At 41.8% G+C, this 17,360-nt stretch overlaps 14 protein-coding genes across 14 annotated transcripts; 8 read left to right on the top strand and 6 right to left on the bottom strand.

Annotated features, from left to right (window-relative positions):
- Positions 1–166: 166 nt before the first annotated feature.
- Positions 167–793, top strand: TDEL0B04910 (uncharacterized protein; the record flags this gene model as incomplete). The annotated part of the gene is made up of 1 exon (XM_003679783.1): positions 167–793. One exon carries the CDS (start codon positions 167–169, stop codon positions 791–793), a length of 627 nt encoding a protein of 208 aa, XP_003679831.1.
- Positions 794–860: 67 nt separating this feature from the next.
- YSF3 (U2 snRNP complex subunit YSF3) lies at positions 861–1,179 on the bottom strand (the record flags this gene model as incomplete). The annotated part of the gene is made up of 2 exons (XM_003679782.1): positions 861–1,109; positions 1,177–1,179. The coding sequence occupies 2 exons, from the start codon at positions 1,177–1,179 to the stop codon at positions 861–863; spliced, it is 252 nt and encodes an 83-aa protein (XP_003679830.1).
- A 159-nt stretch (positions 1,180–1,338) lies between these two features.
- On the top strand, positions 1,339–6,045 carry THO2 (Tho2p; the record flags this gene model as incomplete). The annotated part of the gene is made up of 1 exon (XM_003679781.1): positions 1,339–6,045. The coding sequence occupies one exon, from the start codon at positions 1,339–1,341 to the stop codon at positions 6,043–6,045; it is 4,707 nt and encodes a 1,568-aa protein (XP_003679829.1).
- A 174-nt stretch (positions 6,046–6,219) lies between these two features.
- INN1 (Inn1p) lies at positions 6,220–7,368 on the top strand (the record flags this gene model as incomplete). Its single annotated transcript, XM_003679780.1, has 1 exon — positions 6,220–7,368. The coding sequence occupies one exon, from the start codon at positions 6,220–6,222 to the stop codon at positions 7,366–7,368; it is 1,149 nt and encodes a 382-aa protein (XP_003679828.1).
- A 193-nt stretch (positions 7,369–7,561) lies between these two features.
- On the top strand, positions 7,562–8,623 carry TDEL0B04870 (uncharacterized protein; the record flags this gene model as incomplete). Its single annotated transcript, XM_003679779.1, has 1 exon — positions 7,562–8,623. One exon carries the CDS (start codon positions 7,562–7,564, stop codon positions 8,621–8,623), a length of 1,062 nt encoding a protein of 353 aa, XP_003679827.1.
- Positions 8,624–8,636: 13 nt separating this feature from the next.
- Positions 8,637–9,347, bottom strand: RPC31 (DNA-directed RNA polymerase III subunit C31; the record flags this gene model as incomplete). The annotated part of the gene is made up of 1 exon (XM_003679778.1): positions 8,637–9,347. One exon carries the CDS (start codon positions 9,345–9,347, stop codon positions 8,637–8,639), a length of 711 nt encoding a protein of 236 aa, XP_003679826.1.
- Positions 9,348–9,746: 399 nt separating this feature from the next.
- Positions 9,747–10,124, bottom strand: PGA2 (Pga2p; the record flags this gene model as incomplete). Its single annotated transcript, XM_003679777.1, has 1 exon — positions 9,747–10,124. One exon carries the CDS (start codon positions 10,122–10,124, stop codon positions 9,747–9,749), a length of 378 nt encoding a protein of 125 aa, XP_003679825.1.
- A 157-nt stretch (positions 10,125–10,281) lies between these two features.
- ALF1 (Alf1p) lies at positions 10,282–11,007 on the bottom strand (the record flags this gene model as incomplete). The annotated part of the gene is made up of 1 exon (XM_003679776.1): positions 10,282–11,007. The coding sequence occupies one exon, from the start codon at positions 11,005–11,007 to the stop codon at positions 10,282–10,284; it is 726 nt and encodes a 241-aa protein (XP_003679824.1).
- A 155-nt stretch (positions 11,008–11,162) lies between these two features.
- LSM7 (Sm-like protein LSM7) lies at positions 11,163–11,581 on the top strand (the record flags this gene model as incomplete). Its single annotated transcript, XM_003679775.1, has 2 exons — positions 11,163–11,165; positions 11,231–11,581. The coding sequence occupies 2 exons, from the start codon at positions 11,163–11,165 to the stop codon at positions 11,579–11,581; spliced, it is 354 nt and encodes a 117-aa protein (XP_003679823.1).
- A 244-nt stretch (positions 11,582–11,825) lies between these two features.
- FUR1 (uracil phosphoribosyltransferase) lies at positions 11,826–12,476 on the top strand (the record flags this gene model as incomplete). Its single annotated transcript, XM_003679774.1, has 1 exon — positions 11,826–12,476. The coding sequence occupies one exon, from the start codon at positions 11,826–11,828 to the stop codon at positions 12,474–12,476; it is 651 nt and encodes a 216-aa protein (XP_003679822.1).
- Positions 12,477–12,518: 42 nt separating this feature from the next.
- Positions 12,519–13,640, bottom strand: ARP1 (actin-related protein 1; the record flags this gene model as incomplete). The annotated part of the gene is made up of 1 exon (XM_003679773.1): positions 12,519–13,640. The coding sequence occupies one exon, from the start codon at positions 13,638–13,640 to the stop codon at positions 12,519–12,521; it is 1,122 nt and encodes a 373-aa protein (XP_003679821.1).
- A 179-nt stretch (positions 13,641–13,819) lies between these two features.
- TDEL0B04800 (uncharacterized protein) lies at positions 13,820–15,667 on the bottom strand (the record flags this gene model as incomplete). Its single annotated transcript, XM_003679772.1, has 1 exon — positions 13,820–15,667. One exon carries the CDS (start codon positions 15,665–15,667, stop codon positions 13,820–13,822), a length of 1,848 nt encoding a protein of 615 aa, XP_003679820.1.
- A 381-nt stretch (positions 15,668–16,048) lies between these two features.
- Positions 16,049–16,363, top strand: TDEL0B04790 (uncharacterized protein; the record flags this gene model as incomplete). The annotated part of the gene is made up of 1 exon (XM_003679771.1): positions 16,049–16,363. One exon carries the CDS (start codon positions 16,049–16,051, stop codon positions 16,361–16,363), a length of 315 nt encoding a protein of 104 aa, XP_003679819.1.
- A 658-nt stretch (positions 16,364–17,021) lies between these two features.
- Positions 17,022–17,126, top strand: MFA2 (mating pheromone a; the record flags this gene model as incomplete). The annotated part of the gene is made up of 1 exon (XM_003679770.1): positions 17,022–17,126. One exon carries the CDS (start codon positions 17,022–17,024, stop codon positions 17,124–17,126), a length of 105 nt encoding a protein of 34 aa, XP_003679818.1.
- Between the last annotated feature and the right edge of the window lie 234 nt (positions 17,127–17,360).

Here is a 17,360-nt window from a genome sequence, read left to right as displayed (position 1 = left end):
TAATCTTACTTTTATGTGGTTTTAAAGGTTTTCATCCCTATCTCAAATTGATCTTAAATTTCAATTTTACGCGAAAGACTAATAGCTGAAATTTGATGGAAGTTTAGTGAAATTCACAATACTGAATGAAGTAAAACATCGAAACATCAATCGGAAATCAGCAGTAATGGCTAGTGGTCGTGATAAGCATAGACAGAAATCCAAGGGAAAGAGTTTGTTCGGTAGGATTGAACCCAATCAGACAGGAAAGGCGAAAAGACCAAGTGGAAAGCAAGGCTATACTGTGGTCAATGGGAAGTTAGTGAGCAGTAACGATGTTGGAGCTCTGCTGAGACAGGCTGCTACGACTGTTGAGCGCAGGAAGGGACATAGTGCGAAGAAGGGACAGATCACAGTCACACAAAAGAGCACAAATGTGAAGAAAACAGTAAAATCGAGACCCACGAGACCTTCGAGACCCTCTAGACCCATTAAAAGCCACGGTGCGCCCAATAACTTGGTGATCTCGACAAATGAGGATGTCTCTCGCAAGCTGTTAGTTTTCAGCAACCTAGAGTTGGGTGTGAATCATGATAATTTAAAAAGCGTTTTAGAAGAGTTGTCTAACGCAAGCATCGCAAGGGTAAGAGTCAGAGATTTACCTTCGGGATCCTCAACTGCTAACGTGTGGTTGTCTCGTCCTACTGCAGGCGAGTTGGAGAGGGTCAGGAAGTATTTCGATGGTGCTTTAGTCGACGGCAGAACAATAAAAGTGTCCACAGTGCCCGAATCCAGTGCAGGTCTTTCTTATTGAAAATGAAAGCAGAGTATCTGCAATTAATGTAATATTAGAATATGTATAGTTAAAATTGATGTGATAATTATTCAGACCGCACAGATGTCGTTGTCTGAGCCATCTTTTTGATCAGCTGTATCTTCTCTGAACGCTTGCTGAGGCCGCCTTTCGCCAGAGTTACATATTCTAATAGAGCCGAATGACCTTGTAGAGTGTTGTAAGTATCCCTGTGGACATTGGTCTGCCATTCCTCCTGTGTTGTGTTCTCTTTACCCAATCCAACGTATTTCTGCTTCAGCACTAGGTACTGCTGCTGTTGCCTCTGTCTGTAGGACTACCAATTAAAGAAAGTTAGTAAAGATAAATCAAGAAGATTATAAAGCCTAAATTGTGTCGCATACCATCTCTATGGGGTTCTTACTGGCCCTGCTGCTATACAATGGCTATTTTGACAAGTTTTTTCAATGTCGGTAGAGATTGGCAATCTGAAAACAAGGCTCTTGTTTGACAAAATCGGTGAGAAACGAGGTTGAAAGCCATCGAGTCTCTATAGATTGATTGTCATGTCACTGAGTGCTGTCCTTGACAGGATATCTAAGGAGCACGCTATCAAGCCTGCGCAGAGACAATTCTTTGATGAAGAATCGCTAAACAATTGGCCCTCCAAGGCTGGAGACTACTCCAGTCAGTTCAAAGCTACTGAAAACAATGAGGAGAAAGAGAAATGGCTCAAGGATTTGTTCATAGAGCTCTTTGAGCTGTTTCAAAAACCAGAATTGCCCGCAAAGCTTACGTTGCAGCAGATATCCAGTTTCATTGACGACATTTCCAGCAGCACAGGAATAATTAGTAGTCAGGAACTATGTTCTCTCGTTGGTAAGATGTTCATTGCGGTGTCAAACCAATTTGCTGATGGTGACGATTCAAAGGTTATTGCCCTGGCTAGAATAAACAATCTATTGTCGAAGGAGATTTACAAATTCAGTCGTGTGTCGAGCAAACTTATGACCAGCGAGCAGACGATTTTACTAAGACATCTTTTAAAAAGGTCCAAATATGAACTGAAAAAATTCAATCTTCTGGCAGAGTGTCCATCAGGTTATTCGCAGCTTGTCATGTTACTGTCCAGTGCTTTCAACGATCTTGACAATACACAGAAAGTTGCCTTCTATGCTAAGCAAATGAGCCACATAATAGGGAAATACTCATTAGACTCTATGAGAAGTTTAGATATCATACTGGATGTCTCTAGTGAATATATCACGGATCACTACACCTTTTTTATTCAGCTTCTCAAAAATTCTGATTTCTGGCCAAAAAACAATGAGGCAGATTCCATCTCTCTAGAAGGGCTGAACCATGGCGGAAGTATGGTGGCTTCGAATGTCATCTCGTTTAGAATATCTCAAAAGGGTCCTAAAATTGATATGAAATATTTGGATATGGTTTGTATATTGATCAAGAATGGGTTTGTCAACGTTTTATCGATCTGGCAAAACATTGGTCCGGATTGCAAGTCCTTGGGTGAGTTTTTCAAGAAATTCGAAAATGAACTGGAGGAAGAGTCCATGAAGGGGGTTGCAAATCCATTGGCAATGGCTGCTGCCTTGTCTTTTGATGAAGATGATCGTGATACAAATATTCAAAAGCATTCGGAGGACAAAGAGAGCAAGATCAAAGGTCGAAATGAGTCAGACGCTAAAATGGAACGAAGAGAAACACAATCTAGCGAAATAGACGATATTTTACAGAGTGGTAAGCTACAGCTGCTACAGCGCTTGCTGGTTCATGGTTGCCTAACAGCAAGTTTCTATCTCTTAAGGCGACATCCAACATTTGTTCATATCGACGATTCGATTCCTCTAGCGGTAGTCAGAGCCTTTGAGTATATCACAGAGCTTATTTATCATTCCACGGTGTTTTCTCCGCAAGAAGTGCTACAGAGTAGCAGACTAGTGACTTTAAATGAGAATGGCATTCTCTCACACAAACCTAGACTAATCGAAGAGCGAAAGACTCATCATCCATCAGCACCTTTTGAACTCGGAACTAGGGCAGTCTTTTACTATCCTGAATGGACGTCTGAACTTTCGCTCGTGAACTCGGTGGAAGATTTGATAAAAACATCACACGAGTATTTTTCCATTATAGGTGTACGCCTTGCAGTATGCCCAAAGCTCATTTCCAAATTGTGTCGCATAGCGAAATCAGATATTAGCGGTGGTAATGGCTCTACGGAAACATGGGTGGACTATGTTAGGAAGTTCATTTTTCCCTCAATCGCCTCACTCGACCTTAATCCTACGGTAACAAATGAAATATATGGGCTTATGAAACTTTTTCCATTTGAAAGAAGATACTTTATGTACAATGAGATGATAACGAAGCTTTCTCAAGATATTCTACCAATAAAAGTGGGTTTTAATAAGACGGAAAGGGAGGCAAAAAGCATGCTGAAAGCATTGAGTATTGATTCAATTGACGAACAATCTAGACGCCTTGCAAATCTCGTTTCTACCAACCCATTGGCAACATTAATCCCCGCTGTCAAGCAGATTGAGAATTACGACAAGGTATCAGAGCTTGTGGTTACTACTGCTTGTTTTTTCAACGATTTCGCTTATGACGTTCTGCAGTTTGTTCTGTTATTGCGTCTAACTGACAACCGAATTGCTGTACAAGAGGATGGAGTCAACCAATCAATGTGGGTGCAGCGTTTGTCAGTTTTCATTGCTGGACTCGCCAAGAGCTGTGGCAAAATGGACCTTTCAAACATCATTGAATACATCGTGAAGACGTTGCACAGTGGGAATATAATTGCAGTGTCAATTTTACGACAACTAGTTGTTACTGTTGGCGGGATAAGGGATCTTAATGAAGTGAATACGAAGCAGTTGTTGATGTTGAACTCGGGCAAACCTCTGCAGAATGTTGCGAGGAGATTGATGTTCGATTTTAGGGATGACAACCGCTTACTGGGGTCAAGGTTAGTCGAATATTTTGGAAAGGAAAAGAGCATTTCAGAAGTCATAGTATTACTATTCAATCTCAACTTGAAAGCAAACTCCCACGAAGCTCACTATAAAATTCTCTCGGTCAGGTGTGATGAAATGAACACTCTTCTATGGTCTTTTATTGAGCTGATCAAGCATTCACTCGACGGCGAGCGATTTTTCGAGAACGTCCTGCCGCTCAATTTGTTGACCAATGATCACAAGGTTTCTACACCTTGGGTATTCCATATTTGGAGGGAGTACATCGATACACATGGGGAGGATGACAGAGTTAACGATATGATAGAGAAAGCCAAATTCGAGGAAGTCGATTTTTCTTGCATATCCAGAGACCTGTTCATAACCTTTTGGAAGCTTTCGTTATATGACATCCAATTTAATAAGGCTCTCTATGACGAGAGGAAGGTTACATTAGAGGCAGAGCTGGCAAGTTATTCTTCCACAAAGAAGAAAAACGAAGTGTCAAATCAAGTGAAAGATTTGCTGGTCAGCTGCATATCTCATCAAAAGAAGTTCAACCAATCAAAACATATGCTCCAACAACAGTCCACCTCATGGACACATTCTATGACGGAAGTTACCATCAAATCATTCTTTCAATATTGTGCTATCCCCAGGGTGTTATTTTCACCGCCCGATGCGATTTACGTATCTTCGTTCCTGCTATTAACGTTTGATATCGAAAGCCTCATGACGATAGTTGCAAATTTCATACGTTCAGAAGTCCTGAGCACTCTTCTATTTTGTTGCACCAGTTCTGAGGCTGGCAATTTAGGAATATTCTTCGCCCATCTTCTGGAACAAATGGAAATCATGAGAAAGAGTGATCAGCTCAACCAACAATGCTGTCGCGAACTATATGGATGGCATGAAGTTATCACAGAGCAGGTTGTGCTGACACTGAGCAACAAAAACTACATGTCCATTAGAAATGGCATCGAATTTATGAAACACTTATCCCATGTATTTCCAGTACTTGATACCCAAATCAATTTGGTGTGCGAAACCGTCTCTGAAAATCTAGAAGGCGAAGAAAGAGAAGATATTAAGTTGCCAAGCAACGCTCTTCTTGGGCATTTGAAAGCGCGATTGAAGAATGCTATAGCGTTGAAAGATTTTTGCGAGTTGACCGCTGAAGAGTTAGAGGAGAAGGCCAAGTTTGAAGCCGAATTAGAAGAGATCAGGCTTTATGAGGCTCAGTTGGCAAATGAGAAGAAGGAAGCCGAATTGAGAAAGAAATTAGAACTCAATAAGAAGCAGAGAGAAAATGCCCAAAAAACAAGAGAGCACGCTGAGACAGCTGCATATGCTCCACCTACTGGTCCTTCTGCTCAAGTAAACTCATGGCCTTTTGGAAAAGTTATTAGGTTCATTGACGAGGTTTGTAACAACTTTCGCAGAAACAACTTGAACAGAGCAGTAAATTGTATTATAGACCAGCAAGAGAGGGAAAACATGAGAGACTTGATGAAGCAAGCGATGCCCTTAAGGGACTTCAGGAGTTCGGTATTAGCGATCTTCGAGCGTTTCTTCCTTTCCTTGGTTAATAACCGCAGGAACCCTGAGTTAACTAGAAAACTTGAAGATTTGCAAGAGTCGGTCGAATTCATCACTCGTGACGCGGCCAAGAAGCGCAGTGACATGTACTCTGATGCTCCAGAACATCAGGAAGTTAAGAAATATAGCAGATACAGCGGAAGTGTCAAACGTGAAGCTCAAATTACATCCCCTGCCGCCTCGGCTTCCAGAACTACAGATGATTCGAAAGCATCTCGGACATCAGCCAATAACCCACGAGCAGGCAGTCGCCAGTCTGGCAGAATATCAGGAAAGAACGAGGCCACTCCCGAAAGCATTTCTTTCAAAAGTAAAGCAGGAAATGATTCACGTCCAACATACAGTAATCGCCAAAAGAGGAATGCTCAATTCGATAATGATTCGAGACCCAGAGGACCTAAGGCCGAAGAGGCAAGAAGAACACCGACTCCGCTAGCTCCCCGGGCCCTGTTACACTCCGACAGGCCCCCTCAAAGGTTCCAATCCAGGCCGCAGGCATCAGAAGAGCACAGGGCATACGATTCCGCCCAAGCCAGCGAGGAAAGACCTCTCAAAAGGTTCAGATCTGGTGATAAACCTAATGATAATCGCCAGGGCACCAGGGCACCCGATCGCTCAAGATTTAACGACCGCAAGAGCCAAGCACTACCTCAAGGCCCAAAAGCAGCTAAGGAGCCTCAAAGCAGGTATCAAAGATGATCATCTGTCTCCCAATATAGACTTCTGTGTATAAACCTGATCTTACTACTGTTGCACGTGACTTTTTTAGTTAGCGATCTCTATTATAGATCAAACTACAAGCATCAAGATCGCTAGAATGGATCGATGAGACAATATAAAAGATTCAGTTGAATCGATTTCTAATTGTTCCGCATGAGTACAGAGGTATGGACAGGTAACCAAGGTACACTGTGCGTCTATGTGAGTAAGGCGAAGGATCTGCCGAATCTGAATAAATTGGACAAACAGAATGTTATGCTGCGGCTGCGAATAGCGCATATGACTCGAGAAAGTGACGTTTTGCTGAGAGCTGGCCAAAATCCAGTCTTCAAGTATCTTGAGAAGTACGAGATTACGCCTGAGGTGCGACCAAACATGCAAGTTGAGGTCTATTGCGACAGAAAGAAGAAGGCTCCCATACTAATTGGAAGATGTGACGTGGATCTTTTAAATGGTATCAGGGCTGACCCAAAGGAAGGCTACTGCAGTTGGTATGAATTGAAGAGAGAGAGAAATGAGTTTGCAGGAACCATATTTATCGAGTTGAGTTTCACGCCGAGTTTACCACAATTTGAAGACGAAGCTCGCAGTGAAGAAGTACAAAGGTTAGATGCATCTATGGCAGTAAGACCTGTGCCGCCTCTGCCTGGCGATTTATCGGCCTCTTTACTGCCTACAGGCAGCCAACAGGAGAGTTATGGGGGCCGATACATGCATGCATCTGTAATGAGAGAAGTTACGCCGCGTATGAATTCTTTCCAAGCTTCTACTTCCCTCGAAGCTCCGACCAATTTCTCTTCCTCCATTGGAACAAGCAAAAGTCTGGATTCTCAAGAGACCACGGGAAGTGGAGGGACCACTACTTCTGATACCAAATTTCACTTTGCCAATCTAAAGAAATTGAGAGAACGAATAAACGTTTTCAAGAATCCCAATAACTCTACAAACAATAATCATTTGGATACACCTGTAGATATTGCTGCTCTACAAAAAGCTATAGGGGTGACGTCCCTAAGTGATGAGGAATCAACTGAACTAGAGGATGCGTATTCCAGCAGGTCGTCTCATCGCAGCAAGCTCGAAACACAACCCCCATTGCCTCCACTACCTTCTGGAGCATCAAGTGGTGGGAGCAGTAGGTCTCAATCACCAAAGATGCCACCCCTGCCGAGATCAAGAGATGGTATATCGCCGTCAAGGTTTAGGCAACATTCTCCGACACTACCGGCTCTGCCAGCGAGTCCCAGTTCTCGAAGTAGAGAAGCTTCTCCAAGAAGACGTCCACCACCAAGAGGTACATAAATAAGAGGCCGACCACCTGAATATATACGCCTTTGTAATAATATCAGCTATGACATATATAACGCGTGACAATAACAATCTTCAAGGCGGCGCAGTAGCGATAGTCATATAACGACGACCTTTGAAGTACTCAAAATGCTCAAGAAATTGGCCATGGGGTATGCCAAATAGAGAGTATAGTGGAAACTCATTAATGATCGCCCAAAATGGTACGCTAGTAATTTTATTCAAAGACTTTCGATCCGCTGCTTCGCTTAAGCCTGGTGTATACTTTGGAATGAAAGCTGGTCTCAATTGCATTAGATTTAATCAAGTCAGTGGTGAGTTCGTATTCCCCATAGGTGGAGATGGAACTGATGCCAATTTAGAGATGTTTGTCTTTGAAAGAAGGCCTCGATTGAAGAACTCAAGACTAGGTCGCAGACGAGATTTGATTGATCGGTGCACTGATTGTTACTACAAGCGTCCAATCTCCAAATCAAGTGAAAATTGTATCGAGTGGAAATCTGTTGAGCTAAAACTGACTAAGGCTCAGATAGTTTTCGTCGTTGATATCGAATTTTATCCAAATGTTCCAGTATTGCCACTCAAAGATGGTAGTAATGCGCATAGTACCATTCAGGAAGATGAACCTAATGACATCCATCCTGATCAGGATATAAGAAAACCTAGTCTTCGCAAATCAGATGAAACCCCGAAAGTATCAGTGAAACTGCGAAAGCATGATAAGATCAAATATGCCATTTCTAGTTTCCGAAAGGAGAATAGAAAAGATCTCAAGGTGGATGCTGATATGGTTTACTACGACCTTGACAGTTTGAGCAATCCAACAAGCGCTCCTGAAATGTATCAACATGGAAACTTACTCTCATACGAAGATTTGGCATCTGCTGAAGCAGATGAATTTCATGATTTCATGAAACTGGTTAGATCTGAAAGTGCGGAAGATGAAGTTTTACCAGTTGATGTTTCGCCCCATACTTTTTTCAATGAAGCTGCTAATCGACTTAAATATTCTGAACGGTTAAACTTCATGAACGCCTTCTCATCAGGAAATATTAAACTCACCAGCTATTTGGGAGGGGGGAATTGGAGCAAATCTCTGTTGTCCAGGGCAGTTTTCGATTGGTATCTACAACCTGGTATTAATTCGCTATCGGGCCCTCCAGTACCGCCAAAATGTCCCAAAGGTATGCTTTGGGAAGAGTATTATCTATTAAATCACGAATTATATACTAAAGATGTTTTAAGATAGGATGTTCTATGGACTAAAAAGCCGGCTCATCACCGTAATCATCTTCATCGCCATACTCTTCATCATCACCGTCGTTGAAATACTTTTCAGCATTATAATCATCATCGTCATCCTCGTCGTCTTCGAAATCTTCATCTACCACATCGTCTTCTTTTCTGGGCTGGTCTTCCTTTTGACCATCTTCATCTTCATCTTCTGCCAGCGCTTTCAGTTTCTCCAACATATTCATAGCTGTACTCTCATCCTGTGCACCTCCAGTGAAGATATTATCAGTGTTGTCAAACATTGATATACTGAGAAGCTTCTTCTTATTAATACCCATAATACTGTACAATTCTTTTGGGAAGACTTCAAGATGAAATGGATGATCGTCAATAGAAGCACCAATCTTTCTCTTCTTCAGAAACCTATCTGAATATCGTTCAATCCCGTCTTTTCTACCTTCTTCTTCCACCATAGTCTTCTTCTTGCCCTTCTTATTACCTTCCGTATTATCCATCGTTAATGAGATTGACCCTGTGTAAAAAGGTCCATCCTTCATGGTCTGACCCATTTTGATGTAATTCACAGCCAAAGACCTCTCTCTAGCCGTTATGGGGTTATTCACTGGCAAAGGTATGCTGGGCACATCAGTAGTGTCATATGTCTTAACGTCTTCATAATTTAGCCCGAAGGGCAAATTTCTCATGAAACTGTTTCCACCCCCTCGATCACGGAAACTCATCTGGTTGAATATACTTGATATGAACCAACGACCAACTAGAATTCAGTTAGCCCTTTCTAGTTGTTGCGTAATTCCATGCGATGAGCTTCAAATTTTCACGATGCGATTAACATGATCTGACAGCGAATTTTGATACCAAGACTCAATTAGACTAACGTATACATTGGTATCAGGGAACTCTGTCTTACGTCACTTATCCATGAGTGGCATGTCTTGAACGTATCCAAGTCAATGAATTTTCATCCAAAAGACTGGCTCAAGGATTGAGACTAGATGACATGGCCTAATATTAACGGTACAACAGCAAGAAACTAGGCATATGTAATGCTCGAAACATCTATAAACACACTCCCGAACCAACGTGATCCAGCATGGAGCTTTCCTAAGACTGCTGTGGAATCAATCGTGCAGAAGGTCTTCAATATCAGCTAGATCATCGTCACCTTGATCTTTCTCCATTTGCGCCCTCTCGATCATTTTAGCCAGCATATCTTCCTGCTTTTTAACTCTTTGTCTCGTCTTGTTTCCCCATCCAAATTGAGTAGCAGTAGTTTCAGCCTCTGGATTGTCGACCAAATCTCTAGCCTTATTGTCACTCATATCTCTTTCATCTTTACGAACTTCAGATTGCAACTTACGCTTTGCAAGCTCTCTAGAGGCTAGATTTCTTATCAATATATAGCCACCAACGATGATCACCAGTCTCAACACCTTCTTGGCATCCAAATCGGCAAATGTATCATACAGATTATTACTCACTCTATCGACCAGTTCCATCTTATACCACTGTAAAATACGCTGTAGATGTCCTCTGTCTATCCTGTGGTTTGTAGTTTTGATGAGTGATCATCAACTTTTATTAGACCTTGGCATTTGAAAAAAAATCGTCAAGGCATCTATTGAATATACAGAAACAAAAGCTAAGATGCCTTACTTAAACCTCCTGATCATCCCACTCAAAGTCTGCTTCGAGTGGTACGAAGTTTGGACCAGTGGTGACGTTTGAGGGCTTGACAAATCCTCCGTAATTTGGTCCCACTGGACCAAAGTAGACGACACCTTTGAAAGAACCATCGTTTCTGCCCGCTGGCTCGTCAAATTGCACCCCACACCATACTTCCGTTGCTGAGATTTCCGGCACCTTTCCGACGAACCTCAGCCAACCTCTTCTTTCTGGTTGATCGCTACTTTGAACAGAGCAACGCTCGCCTACTTGTAGACTTCGAAGTTTAGACTCTTGTACAGCCCGATCTGCATTTAATCGCTGCTGATATTCGGGGTCGAACCTACCCAGCTTGTTACGGGCTTTCCAAGCCATTACAGAGTCGTTCCTCTGTGCATAGTCAGCTTCTGACAGAGTGAAGGCATCAACATCAGCATCACTCTGTCGCAGTTGATTTGCCATTGAGCTGGCATTGGTATCTACAACAACGATACGACTCACTCCAGAATATTCCTTTAGAGGAAAGCTATTGATAGCAGTTAGTGGCTTCACACTTTTCAAGATTTTGCCCTGCTGGTCCTCGATTGTAAGTTGCATATCTTCCGGTGCAATGCCAGTCAATGGGTAGATTCGATCACACAGAAAAGCCATACTGGCATCTTGAGGTATATCTTTGACCACAGAACAGAGGTCGGAGTCTACAAGCAGCTTCACCATCGCTAATTGACCGCTGAAGTGTAGTTCCTTGATTGGCTTTAGGCATCGATTTTGCGAACCTGAAAAAGTGACTACTCTCAAAGTACTACTATCAACAAATATATACAGACAAGCAATCCCATTGATAGGTATTAAAGCTTACTAGTGAGCCTGAAATGGTATGTTACGAGCTACAGAATGAGAACTGGATAGGCGATTTTTACTAACTAAAGCGATGTACTAGAATGAAAGTAAACGTACACAACAGGACACGCAGCAACCGCAGCAGCAGAGAAGGAAGTTTGAGGGTCCAAAGAGAGAGGCTATTCTTGATTTGGCCAAGTACAAGGACAGCAAAGTCCGTGTGAAATTGATGGGCGGAAGATTGGTGACGGGAATCTTGAAGGGCTATGATCAATTGATGAACCTAGTGCTAGACGAAACTTTGGAGTATATGAGAGATCCAGAAGATCCTTCCGTCATACTGAAGGACAAGACAAGAGAGCTTGGTTTGATCGTTATTAGAGGTACAGTTCTTCTCTCCTTAAGTCCCTGCGACGGCTCTGAGGTTATCTACGTTCAGGAGGCAGACTGATGAAAGAGTATATGTATATAGAATAGGCCAAAACTATATCAATGCATCTATTAGATCACAGCGAAGTGTGCTGAAGAAGTGCTTACATTGGTGATCAATCTGGTCGGCCAAGAAGAAAATTTTCAAGCCGCATAGAAAGATAAGATGCGATGCGATGCGATGAAGAAATTTCAACTCTATTCTATTTATTTCATTCTTCTTGATTCTTTCATTTTAGATCGTGAAATAACCTGAAACCTGCAAAATGTCTACTGAACCTTTCAAGAACGTGCGCTTGCTACCACAGACCAACCAATTGCTAGGTCTTTACACGATAATCAGAGATAAGAATACCGCTAGGCCAAACTTTGTCTTTTATGCTGATAGAATCATCAGACTATTAGTCGAAGAAGGTTTGAACTACTTACCAGTCCAATCTGCAGAGGTCGAGACTATTACTGGGGAAAAGTTCGAAGGTTGCGACTTCCTGGGGAAAATCTGCGGTGTGTCCATTGTCAGAGCTGGTGAGTCCATGGAACAAGGACTTAGAGACTGCTGTAGATCTGTCAGAATTGGTAAGATCTTGATCCAAAGAGACGAAGAAACTGCTCAACCTAAGTTGTTTTTTGAAAAATTGCCAGCGGACATCGCTAATAGATTTGTGTTCTTATTGGATCCTATGTTGGCCACTGGTGGTAGCGCAATCATGGCTACTGATGTCTTGATCAAGAGAGGTGTCAAGCCAGAAAGGATCATCTTCTTGAACCTGGTCTGTAGCAAGGATGGTGTCGATAAGTACCACGCTGCTTTCCCTGACGTCAAAATCGTCACCGGTGCTATCGACAAGGGATTGGACGATAACAAGTATCTGAGACCAGGTCTTGGAGATTTTGGCGACAGATACTATTGCATGTAATATAAATAATGTTACCATTTGTAGCGAAACCTGCTAGATATGTTAGTGATGTTCACGCCAATCCGATTTAGTTGTTAACATCTTACGAAAGGTTGTCAAGCCAGCCAGCATGGATCCGCCGATCCATGCAGTGTATTTCCGCTCGGGAGGCGCCAGTATCCTGATGTTTGATTTTTTGCATGTTGATATCTGTAATTCTTGAAGAAATCTATCTCCAAAGCCACGGAACATGGTCGTACCTCCGCTTAAGGTTATCCTCGACATTAGCCGGGGTCGCAGTTCGACATCAACACTTAAAATACTTTGAAGGCACATTTCTGGTAAACTAGGTTCTTCTGACGCAATAATTTGGGGTTGGAAGAGGATTTCTGGAGCTCTAAATCTGCTCTTACTCAGCGTGAGCATATTGCCGTCTGGTAATTTGAAATTAGTGTTCATCTTGCCAGGTTCAAAAGTGAATTTTTCTTCGTCCTTTAATTGGTTTAAGCTCACGTAACAACTCTTTTCTTTCATAGTTCTAACTAACTCTCTCTCACCACTGGAAAACAACCACACTCCGGATTCCTTTCTCAACTGAAATTGCAACTGCTTAGTAACATCTATGCCTCCAAGGTTGATCCTCTTTATTGATGAAGCTAACGTATAGCCCTCGCAAACAGGCACTGAGCTACAGTAACCTTCGCCGCAATCAACAACGCACCCCGTCGTCCTACCACTAGCATAGAGTGATAAAACCCCTGGGATGGAAACGCAAATTGCTGGAATGTTGAATGTCTCAAAGAATACTTCGAGCATTTTTTCTTTGTTGGACTCTGGGTTGAGAGGTGCTTCTGTTATCAGAAGAGGATGTTCCATGCCACTTGTCAACTGTAAAGAATCGAACAAAATATGTGACCAGAGGAGCTCCATGTCGTCCCAGTCCGAAACTACTCCGCGCTCCATCGGATGTTTCAACTTCAAAAGACCCCGTAGACGTTGTGCTTTATTACCAACGAAACTATCACACTCCAAACCTCCCACCATTATTTTATTATAGTTGGCATCTCCAATCAGCGAATATTCCATACATCTAGGCTTCTCTTCACCACAAAAGCCTGCTTTAACAACTGCCGAACCATTATCGATTACCACTGGCTGGTTATACAGCGGTATTTCATCTATCATTCAGTTTTTAAGTCATGTTTATCAATATGCTAAAGGATATTGATCTACCCGAGACCGCTTTTAAATGACATTATGTACAAGATAACAAAATCAACGCCTTAATTGATTTTTCCAGCATTATATTGATCGTATTCACACTATTTATCAAATTATTCTGTGTTTATATGCTGGAACTATTATCAAGAGGAAAAGCCTTCGGAGCCATTAAACCCTGTAAAAGAAGTTAGTAAGAAAATGTTGTAATACTTCTTCTTTGCAATCTCATTACAGTGATTCCATGCCGATGTCAATCTGCCATCAATGCAGGAGCCGCTCATATAGAAATTGTCTGCACCTGAACCGTCGAACATGTGTGCGAAAGCGTCTTGTAAGATGGTTAGCTTCAAATCTTCCACAGACCCATATTCTTTGTTGATATATTCCAATAGCAATTCATCATTTTGGACCAGTTCATTGATTTTCATTAGGGTCTGATCAAACGGAATTAAAATTGATGGTACTTGGGTATATTTGTCGAGGAAGAACAGCGCATTGGGGACTGCATCGTCTCCTAGATGAACCACAGAGGATCCCACCCATGACTTAGTTTTGGAGCGGCACTCAGTTATAATCTTGTGCATCTCCTTATAGATGGCGGGACACGTCTTGATACGGTTTAAGCCATGTCCCGTTGATGCTAGCCTATATTGGGTGCCATCGAAAAGATCGATGTCTGCTAAGTACCACAAATGGACCATCTCCCTCTGGATGATTGACCACAGAGTTAAGGACTGTTGCACGTAATGCCACTGCCTTTCATGATCGTGAGTCAAACGAGAACCATTTCTTCCGTACTGAATTCCGATAGAGTATTTTTCAGCAACATCCTGATGGCGAAACAATTCAAGTCTTTCGAGCATTCTCATGATCGGACGTCTATTGATATTGATGTAAGCGTTATAGTCACCGATAGAATATAAGGCTTGACGAATATCTTCCTTGGAGTAGTACTTACTATGGTATTTCGAGGCTAAGTTTTCTATGGCGGTCTCCTTTTGCTTGATTAGTCTGTTTATTTGGTTCCTCGTCTTGCCCGCCGGAGTAATACTTGATGTCGCAATGAGTGCCATTTTATCGTTCAGCATACCCAATGCTTTCCCTTGATCTTCAGGTTTGGAACTCAAGAATGAATGGACAGTTTTAATAGGTTTGAATAAATGAAATTCCATGTGGTCCTCGATCTGAGGAAGGCGAGAGTCCATCACCATATAACAAAGTTTCCCATAAGTATCTCTCATCCTCTCTGGATTCATGATCTTGTAACGCCTTCCAACCTCGAAGATATCTTGAAACCATTTGGCATTATCACTAAAGTTCTTCATCTCAAGAAGTTTCTTACCGATTTTCATATCAGAGGCAACAACTAAACCAGACAAGACAGAACAAACTTCCTTCAATTGTTCTACAATTCTCTTGGCCTTCGATTTGTATGACAAAATGTCAACACGATCGGTATATTCAGAGACTTGTAAAGCCGCTTCAAGTAATCTCAGAAGGTGCCTCTCATCAGGGGTCAATCTCATTGGAACGAAATACGCATTCTTGTTAAGAATTGCCAAGAGTTTGTCATCAATGGAGTTTGTGCCAAGCGTAGTTGACTGGATCTTAACTTCATCCTTCTCTTTTACGCCGTTCAGACTCTCAATAAGCTTTCTTTGATCTTCTTCATTCTCTGGTAAAGATTCTGATTTGGCGCCATTGCTACCATGGGACTCATTATGGGCATCCTCGCCTACTTTCACGTATTCGTGACCTCTTCTTTTACCCCCTCTATGCAACATCTCAAAGCACACTACACAGAAGTTCTCCTCACAGTCATTACATATCATTCCGGTGGCCATATCCTTACACTCGTTACACATATTTGGATCGTTCATGTCTTCATCGTCTGACAGTTCCCCATCGAGCATGCCTTCTCTATCACCATCGCTCTCCTCGACGTATTCAGAATCCAGAATCTCCTTCAGGGATCTCTTTGATGAACTCATTTCTATGAAAGGGTTATCCTTCACTAACTTTCTTGCTGTGAGTTCTTGTCTGGATCTAAACCTCTCGATCTTTTCTTAGGAGAATCGTTAAGTGATTTTTAGCCGAACAAGTCTTGACAGATAGAGCACCATAGGAAGCCCGTCTAACCTTGATAAAGGTCAATAGCAGCATCTACAGCCAACCGAAAGATTCTTACATTAAGCTTCCAGCTAGAAGCTGAGAACTACAGAATTTCTTGACGCCAGTGCAAATTACAATACTAGACCAACGGGCAAAGCCTTAACTAGAAGACTTCCAGTTGCACTGCTCTTTTGAAGCTGCTGAAGGAATTAAATGCAGACCAGATCCATTTTGTGACGTATAATATACTATAGACTAAGATGAAAACTAAAAGCGCCTTTCGCAAGGGCCCAGCGGCAGTAATCGCTCCAGCTTGCATACTGCTCCTCATGGCTTATTTCATTTTAAAACACTTTTTTCTATCTAAGGAGTCATTTGAAGGGAATTGGAGCTGCTTGATCTCTAAGTTAGGTTTCTCCCACTTTAACAATGAAGATACTACAACACAAACTACATTTAAACAACCAATTGCAAACCCAATCTCTGACATTGAAGATGCAAACCCAGTCGACAAAATACGGCTTTTCAGCTTCTTACTCGCATGTCTTTTGTTTGTTGTGCCGTACCTGGTATAACAGACTAATTAATCAATTCATTAACGCTGGATGAAAAATAAAAATCAATACATTAGAGACAGTTACTACTGATACCACTTACGTGCATTGGGAATGTCAAACGGCGATAAAATCTACACGAGACAATGACTGCACTAAGGCCGTTTATAGAGGAACTTGCGTACACAGAAGGTGATCTTAGCGACCTCAAATGTAATAATGGTGCACAAGTAAGACAATAGTCCTCAAATTCGACACTGCGATTACCTTTGCAGTAGTGAAGAATTATGTTAGTTTTTCAAGTGGTTTAGAGACTTGAAACCAGATCTCTGGGGTACTTCACCATTGTGATTACCACAATTGGCAAATTACATGACTAATTGAAACCGTTGATATTGTTTGAGCCTTGCATGAGGAAGTATAGTTGATCAGTTATGCTGGTGGAGATGGGCTACTCTGCATATTTGGAGTATTGTTAGGCATGTTCAATACCTAATTCGGTACATTACATGGGGTTGGACCCTTGTAACAAGTTTGATGGAAACATGGGATGAGCCAGTGCTACTGATGATCATTTATCTGAAAAATCTGGGTATAAAAGCAGCTGGAATTTCTCTTGAAGCAGGATTTGGTTCGGAGTAGAAAATCATCAACTAGAGATTTTAATTTATACCATTCGATGCAACCAACTACACAAGCGACCAAAAAAGATACTTCTTCCGAGAAGAAGGACAACTTCATGCTTGGAGGTTCGACGTCCTATTACGGCTGTGTTATCGCTTAGGCTTTGAGAAAGAAATCTTCATGATGCGTGAGATTCGATAGCTTTCTGCATCTAATTTTTTAGTTCATTCGGTAATTGACTTTGATTGTTTTTTTTTATGTCGATGCTTTAAGATGAGTACATAACTTAATAAACCGTTCAAATAGCATAATTCAATGTTTGTTGTTCATTTTCGTTATTCATTTCTGTTGTGTAAGCCCACTCGCTCGAAAATAAAATGCCTTAGGTTTCCTG

The sequence above is a fragment of the Torulaspora delbrueckii genome, chromosome 2 (assembly GCF_000243375.1).
Source record: "Torulaspora delbrueckii CBS 1146 chromosome 2, complete genome".
Lineage (NCBI taxonomy): Eukaryota > Fungi > Ascomycota > Saccharomycetes > Saccharomycetales > Saccharomycetaceae > Torulaspora > Torulaspora delbrueckii.
This window is presented reverse-complemented; position numbering and strand designations above follow the sequence as displayed.